The 8273-nt window shown below is 53.4% G+C and overlaps 1 protein-coding gene across 10 annotated transcripts; it reads left to right on the top strand.

Annotated features, from left to right (window-relative positions):
* Positions 1-1389: 1389 nt before the first annotated feature.
* Positions 1390-8067, top strand: LOC122420637 (sialic acid-binding Ig-like lectin 14). Of its 10 annotated transcripts, none has more exons than XM_043435998.1 (7): positions 1390-1532; positions 1629-2009; positions 2223-2492; positions 2720-2767; positions 3624-3881; positions 3985-4120; positions 5972-6107. In XM_043435998.1, the coding sequence occupies exons 1-7, from the start codon at positions 1496-1498 to the stop codon at positions 6012-6014; spliced, it is 1173 nt and encodes a 390-aa protein (XP_043291933.1). In that variant the 5' UTR covers positions 1390-1495; the 3' UTR covers positions 6015-6107. The 10 variants fall into 10 exon arrangements, 9 of the variants coding, with proteins under 9 accessions (XP_043291933.1, XP_043291935.1, XP_043291929.1 ...); XM_043436000.1 differs by having other exon boundaries at positions 2217-2492; positions 3666-3881; XM_043435994.1 differs by having other exon boundaries at positions 2217-2492.
* The last annotated feature ends 206 nt before the right edge of the window (positions 8068-8273 follow it).

The raw sequence follows: 8273 nt of genomic DNA, 5'->3' as shown, positions 1-8273 counted from the left end.
GCAGACTATTTTTCTTTCTTCCTTTTTTTTTCAGCCATGACCTAGGCTTTGTGGGGTCTTAGTTCCCAGACCAGGGATTGAAGCTGGGTCAGAGACAGTGAGAGTGCAGAGTCCTAAGCACTGGGCCACCATACCATTTTTCTCAGGAGTCAGGCACCCGTATCACACCTGCATAACACCTGTTCCCCACACCTTTGGCCTGATCCTCTTTGATTGCCTCTTTTTAGGAGAATAGGCATGTATATTAATTAACATGAGTGTTACACTAATAAAGTGTTTGTCAGCCATGTCTGACTCTTTGCGATCCCATGGACTGTAGCCTGTAAGGGTCCTCTGTCCATGGGATGCTCCAAGCAAGGATACTGGAGTGTGTTGCCATTCCCTTCTCCAGGGGATCTTCCTGACCCAGGGATGGAACCCTGGTCTCCTGCACTGAGGGCAGATTCTTTACCATCTGAGCCAGCAGAGAAGACCATTATATAAAGAAATAGGTTAATTATATTATATCTAAGATAGAGTAGAAAGAAGATACAGTATTTCCACTGGCACGATTGATTGATGGACATTTCTTTTTGTTTCTGTAGTTTAAGAAAGTAAAAAATGTGTTAATATTTCTATATAAATATAAAAAAACTTTCCATCAGTCCCATAGCTTGTTCCTGAAAGTGTCTAAAACGTTTACGCTCATAGTCAAACTTGCGAAACTTGAATTTTTTTCCTGAAAGGGCAGTAAGTTCACAGGTTGTTTCCACACACGAGTTAAACCTTCATGTGGCTTTGAAAAGAAGGCCATTCAGAGTGAGGGGTCATGAACTGTGTTTCTGTGTGAGGTTTCGACTTTGGGGTCCCAGCTGAATGGGGCAAAGTTCGTCCTTTTCCACCCCACTTTGCCTGGGCCTGTGTCCGGGTCGGCTGGTCCCACAGATCCTCAGATCCATGAAGACCCTCAGCCCGTGTTCTGAAAACCCCTCTGGGCAAAGGAGCTTTTTTTTTTCATGCTCAGCTTTCCTTCCTGGGTTCCACCCTCCACCGTGTGTGACTCTTCCAACCCAAGTATGAACGGTTTTGAGAAACCGTTCTCAGAAAGTCCAGCGTTTCTCTGTTGCAGGGTCGGTCCCACCCGAGGACCAGCGCTGGACCCCGTTTGTCTTTTCTGGGTGCGCGGGCCGCTGGGCGGTCCCACCGTGGACCCGAGCATCACTGGACGGGTGGGCATGTCGGAGCCACGTGCGGTGAAGCCTCTCGGCCTCCGGGGGCCTCAGGATCTCCCCCTGCGGCGTGGGGCATGGGGTGTGGGCTGGGACCTCCTGCCTTCCCAGGGCCGCCCCTCCTCCACGGTCCGGGGCGTCCAAGTTCCCCTTCTGTGCCTGCCCACGGCTCTGTCTCCGTCACCCTCTGGCTTCCTGTTGGGGCTTCCTCGTTCCCTCCCCACATTCGGGGCGCCTCCCTCCCCAGCAGAGGGACCCGAACCGGCTCTGCGCTGGCGGATGCCGACATGGGGCCCCTGCTGCTGCTGCCCCTGCTCTGGGGGGGTGAGTGGGGGAGGGGTGGGGGAGGGGGGCACGGCTGGGGGAGGGGGCACGCGTGGGGAGGGGCTGGAGCTGCCGCTGAGCCTCTGTGTCCCCCAGGGTCCCTGCAGGAGCTTCCAGGGTTCGAGCTCCGAGTGCAGGAATCCGTGACGGTGCAGGCGTGCATGGACGTCTACGTGTCCTGCTCCTTCTCCTACCCCTGGAGTTCGGCGTATTGGTCTGCTGAGCCCTTCATCTACTGGTTCCGGGAAGGGGACATCCCATACGATGATTCTGTGGCCACAAACGCCCGAAATAAACGAGTGAAACCAGAGACCCAGGGCCGATTCCGCCTCGTCGGGGACCCCAGGGACAAGGACTGCTCCCTGATCATCAAAGAGGCCAGGCTGAGCGACTCAGGAGCCTACTACCTGCGAGTGGAGAGAGGAATTAATGAGAAATATAGTTACCATGATAAGAAGCTGAATTTGCAGGTGACAGGTATGAGAGGGGGCCCAGGAGAGGACCCTGGCACATGGAGACGCCTGCATTAGAACAGGACCAGGGCACGGGAGCCCTCGCTGCTCCGGGTCTTGGGGTTTGAGGGTTCAGAAGAGAGCCAGAACTGGGAATGAGTTGTGACCCTGACCCTCTGGGTCCCCACACCCCTGTGTCCAGGCATCTCTCTCTGTCTCCTCATCTCCCTTCTTCCAGAGAAACCCGACATCCAGTTTCTGGAGCCTCTGGAGTCTGGCCGCCCCACAAAGCTGACCTGCAGCCTCTCGCTAGCCTGTGATGACAGACACCCTCTCCTGTTCTCCTGGGTGGGGGATGCCCTTGATGCCATGGACCTAAACACCATCCACTCCCCGGAGCTCACCCTCACCCCGAGGCCCCAGGACCACGACAGCAAACTCACCTGTCGGGTGACACTCCAGGGACTTCAGGTGACCCTGGAGAGAACCGTCCAGCTCAACGTCTCCTGTGAGTGTGGAGGGGCGGCGGGGTCCCTGAGGGCGGTGGGGTGTGTGTGTGTGTGTGTGTGTGCAGAGAGAAGGCCAGCCTACTCTTCTATGGGTCTGAGCCCTGGGAGCTGAGGTGGGGAGGGGCCGTGAAGGACACCCACCCCCCTTCCTGGTTTCCCTCCTGGGGTGCTGGTAGTTTGCACCCCACTCCTCCCTCTGCAGCAAGCCCATTTCTTTCTGCCCCAGATGCTCCGAGGAACGTCCGCATCAGCCTCTCCTTCAGAAACGTCACAGGTAGGACAGGACTTCTCCTCTCCAGGGCTGGGTCCTGCCCCTGGGACCGCCTCCAAAGGGTTGGGGGAGGGTGTTGGGCTTGAGTGTGATCAGATGTGGGAAGAGCAAGGAGAAAATCACCATCCCTCCCCACCTCCCATGCACTAGACCCACACACACATGCAATACACACATAGACTCACACACACAGGCACACACACATACAGTACATACACATGAACATACACTGAGACACGCACAGAAATGCCCATACACACAGGCACATACGCATCACACATACACACAGACACACGGAGATATACCCACAGCTTAGGCACCCATCACGCACACATACACACAGGCACATACACATCACACATACACACAGACACACAGAGATATACCCACAGCTTAGGCACCCATCATGCATACATACACACATGTTCATACAGATATGCACTCATGCACACACACATACAGGCACACACACATACACCCCACACATATACTCACTCACACACTCTGTTCAAAGCCCATTTCCCTTCACCATGATTCTATTCTGTGGTTTTCTTCCACAAAAGCCTCCTTAGTCCCATCTCCTGCTGCCTTCACTGAATCAACTTCTCAGGCCTTGAGGTTCTCTGTTTTCTTTCCACCAAACAGCCCAGGCCTGTCCCATTGACACACCATGCCTCCCCTGAAGATAGGAGGCCAGACACATTGGGTCAGCCTGCGTAGGGTGGGAAGGTCCAGCCCTGGGACCACAGGGAACCCAGCTGGCTGGCTGGGGAGAAGAGAGTGAGGCCAGGAGATCCTGGGAAGGAGGGAGAGGAGACCTCAGCCTCCCCCAGCTCTCCCGCTGCGCTTTCCCCCAAAGCCCTCAAGATTCTGCAGGACACCTCGTCCCTTCTCATCTCGGAGAGCCCGGCGCTACAGCTGCTGTGTGTTGCTGACAGCAACCCCCCTGCACAGCTGAGTTGGTTCCAGGGGTCCCCAGCCCTGGAGGCCGCCCCCATCTCCAGCACCGGGGTCCTGGTGATACCCCAAGTAGGGGCTGGAGATGAAGGAGAAGTCACCTGCGAAGCGCAGAACCCTCTGGGCTCCCAGCAAGTTTCCTTCAGCCTCTCTGTGCAGAGTGAGTTGCAGGACAGGTGCTCGAGGCAAACAGCCCGGGCAGGTGTGTGCCTTTGGGAGGGCTGGGTCTGGGGACTGAGCTTCACCCCCTCTCCCTTCCCCAGAAGGCCCCCCTTCCTGCAGCTGTGAGACTGAGGAGCCGCAGGGCTCCTGGCCCCTGGTCGTCACCCTGATCAGAGGGGCCCTCATGGGGGCTGGCTTCCTCCTTACCTATGGCCTCACCTGGACCTACTACACCAGGTGAGCTCACCTGTCCCCCTGCGGGGAAGTCCTGGGAATGGATCTGGGGTTGCCGGTGGGGCTGGGCGGTCCTTTCCTTCCTGGGGCTAAAGTGTGTGACTCTCCAGGGGCTTCCGAGTGGGTCTAGTGGTTAAGCCTCCGGGCTTCCACTGCAGGGGGCAGGGGCTCGATCCCGGGTTGGGGAACTAAGATCCCACATGCCATGAGGCAGAGCCCAGAATGAGTGAAATGGGTCTGACTCTCTGACCTGAGACCGCGTTGGCTCTGCAGGTGTGGCAGCCACTAGGGAGCTGGGCTGAGGTGTGGCTGAGCCTCGCTCCCTTTCATGACGAGATTCACCTGAGGATGCAGAGCCCAGAGGACAGACGTGGGGACATCACTGTGTGCTTTTTCCTGGAAACTCTTACCCACAACCCTGTGTCGTTTGCATCCACGAGGCTTTATTTGTAGAGATGACTTGTGACAGCAGGAAGAGTCAATACCATTGAAAGGACACTTTCTGACTTACCTCGCTTAGTATGAGGTTACTCATGGTTTTGCAAGTATCAATAATTCATTGTTGGTTTTGCTTGGATTTTGTCTTGAAAATGGTATTTTACATATGACTATTCCTCCAGTTATGGATGGACTCTAAAATACGATGACATTGCATTTGTTTGCAAATTTTGGCTCATTCAAAGTAATGTTGATGTGAATGGTGTGATGAAAATAGGAGGGCTAGCACTTTTCTCCTGGTGGGTGTGGAACTGCTTCATCATAAAGTTGGCATATATTTAGTTCTAGCAGGTAGCCTGAGAGAGTTCTTTTGAGTCGTTAGATGAGTTTGTATCCCATGGTCATACATGAAGGCTCTGAGCTTTCTATACCCTCAGCAGCACTTGTATTACCCACATGCTCAGCTTTTAGCGCTGCACTCCACTGTGGCAGTATCTCCTTGCCTTTTTAGTTTATTTCCCTCATGTGCAATGATGTTGAGCCATTTGAATATCTCCTTTAGTGAAATTCCTGTTTGGATCTTTGCCCATTTAAAAATAAAAATTGGGCAGTCTCTTTCTTATTAATTTGAGTTCTTTATTCTGGATGTGACTTTTAAAAAATTAAAATAGAATTGATTGATAATGTTGTGTGAGTTTCACAGCACAGCAAAGTGATTCGGTTATATAGGTATATTCTCCTCGGATTCTTGCTCATTATAGTTTTTTTAAAAGATTGTTAGCATCGTTCCGTGGGCTATACAATTGGTCCTTGTTGGTTATCTATTTTAGATACAGTCAATTCCAAGCTCCCGATTGATCCTTCCTGTCTCTGGAAAAATTTTATGAAATTTATACCTTAAGAAAGTAACAAATGTAAACAGAGTATTTCTAGATAAATATTAAAGAAAATTTTTTTGTTTGTTTGTTTGTTTCCAGAACTAGTTAATGGGAGGGTGTGAAATGTTTAGGGGCACTGCCAAATTTAGGAAACCTTTATGAAATAACAATCCTAAAGAGCATTGAGATCACAGGTTATTTCCACACATGGCTTGAGCCTTCATGTGACTTTGCAGTGTGAGGGGTCCTGAATGCCATTCTTGTGAAGTCCAGGCTTCTGGGGTCCGCAGAGAGTGGGGCAAGGCTCTCACTTCAGCCACCTCATTTTGCATGGGCCTGTGCCCCGAGGCTGGTCCGACAGACCTTCAGGTCCACGAAGACCCGTAGGCCTGTGCCATGTTCTGAGAACCCTTCTGGGCAAAGGAGCTTTAATGAAGTTTTCTTCCTGGGCATCATCCTCCACTGTTTTTGGGTCTGGAAACTTTTTTCCTGCCTGAAGTGGAATGGTTTTGAGAAAAATTTCAATATTCTTTTCCAGAACTTTCGGTGTTTTACAGCTGCAGGTGGGTCCCACCAGATGATCGGAGCTGGACCCCGTTTCTCTTTTTCTGGTTGCGCTGCTCATGGGGCGATCCCATGGTGAACATGAACATTATTCGGAAGGCGATCATGTCACATCTGGGCTTCCCTGGTACCTCGGTGGTAAAGAGTCAGCCTGCAATGCAGAAGATGCGGGTTCACTACCTGGCTTGGGAAGATCCCCTGGAGAAGGGAATGGCAACCCACTCCAGTATTCTTGCCTGGGAAATCCCTGGGTTGAGAAGCCCGGCGGGCTACACTCCCTGGGGTCGCAGAGCCGGACACAACATAGTGAGTAAGCCACAACATTTCAGCCTCACATCTGGTGAAAACTCGCCAGCTCTGGGGACTTCGTGCTCTCCCCTGCAGCCTGCAGCAGGGCGGAGCCGGGAGGGGTTGGAGGGAGAACGTGAAACAGTGCGACTTCTCATCGACTCCCCCAGCCCCGCCTATGGAGTCCACCTTCCCCTTCTTCACCAGCCAGTCTTCATCACCTGCTGCCTTCCTGGCTTCCTGCTGGGGCTTCCTCATTCCTTCCCCGCATTCGGGGCACTTCCTCCCTGACGGAGGCACCTGGACCTGGGCTGGAGGATGTGGACATGGTACCCCTGCTGCTGCACCCGAGACTCTCCACTCCCTGCAGCTCACCCCCACCCCGAGGCCCAGGACCACAGCACCAACCTCACCTGTTGGGTGAATCTCCAAGGATCTCAGGTGACCATGGAGAGAACCATCCAGCTCAATGTCTCCTGTGAGTGTGGAGGGGTGGCTGAGTCCCTGAGGGCAGCGGGGCGTGTCTGTGTAGGGAGAAGGCCAGCCTACTCTTGCATGGGTCTGAGCCCTGGGAGCTGAGGTGGGGAGTGGCTGTGAAGGACACCCACCCCCCCTTCCTGGTTTCCCTCCTGGGGTGCTGGTCAGTTTCCATCCCACTCCTCTCTCTGCAGCAGGCCCATGTCTTTCTGCCCCAGATGCCCCGAGGCACCTCCGCATCAGCCTCTCCTTCAGAACTGTCATAGGTAGGACAGGACTTTCTCCAGGCCTGGGTCCTGCTCCTGGGACCGCCTCCAAGGAGTGGGGTGTGAACTTGAGTGTGAGCAGATATGGGAAGAGCAAGGAGACAATCACCACCCCGCCCCACCTCCATTCACTAGACCACACACATGTGCAATACACACAAAGACATATGCACAGATGTTAATAGATCTTGGGAAGGCCGGAGGGTGAAACCTCAGCCTCCCCCAGCTCTCCCGCTGCACTTTTCGCCAAAACCCTCGATTCTGCAGAACACCTCATCCCTTCTCGTCTCAGAGAGCCAGGTGCCGCAGCTGATCTGTGTTGCTGACAGCAAACCCCTAGACAGCTGAGCTGGTGTCCAGGGTCTCCCTCCCTTGTCGCTGCCCCCAACTCCAGCACCGCGATCCTGGAGATGCAGGGATTAGGACCTGAAGAAAGAGAGTTCATCTGGCGAGCTCAGATCCCTCTCTTCTCCCAGCATGTTTCCAGAGGACGGACATGGGGACATCACTGTCTGATTCTCCCTGGAATGCTTGACTCCAAATCTGTCTCATTTCCACCCAAGGGTTTTAACCTTTTGTTTGTAAAAGTGACTGTGTGATGTCCCAAAGAGTAAATTCCATTGAAAAGAGACTTTTATTACTTTCCGTTTCCAAGGATACATGGTCCCTCATCAGGGCAGGGCCCAGGGGGAAGCACTAGGTTGTGCTCAAGGAGCAGGAGAGGGAGAAGCCTTTCTTTGAGTTTCCTCGGGAGAGACAAGGCTTTTTGTTGCTGTTCAGTTGCTTAGTCATGTCCGACTCTTTGCAGGGCAGCATGCCAGGCTTCCATGTCCTTCACCATCTCCCGGAGCTTGCTCAAACTCTTTTTCATTTAGCCGTGATGCCATCCAACCATCTCATCCTCTGTTGTCCCCTTCTCCTTCTGCCTTCCATTTTTCCCAGCAGCAGGGCCTTTTCTAATGAGTTGGCTCTTCACACCAGGTGGCCAAAGTATTGGAACTTCAGCTGCAGCATCATTCCTTCTGTTAGGGGAAGCACACTGATTGAAACGGCCCACCCTGGCCAGGCACCATAGTAACCATTTGCCTGAGTTGTTCTACGTCTGGAGGTCCTGGTAAGGAACAGGGAACTAATAAGCCTCCACCAACCAGAAGAGTTCAGGAAAGGTCAAATGGAGACACCACATGTCCGACCACCTCCCAGAATCCTTCTCTCTGGCATCCATCTTGGCTGAACAAGGCATGC

The sequence above is a fragment of the Cervus canadensis genome, chromosome 18, assembly GCF_019320065.1.
Source record: "Cervus canadensis isolate Bull #8, Minnesota chromosome 18, ASM1932006v1, whole genome shotgun sequence".
Lineage (NCBI taxonomy): Eukaryota > Metazoa > Chordata > Mammalia > Artiodactyla > Cervidae > Cervus > Cervus canadensis.
Note: the sequence above shows the minus strand (reverse complement) of the source record. Positions and strands in the feature narration are given on the sequence as shown.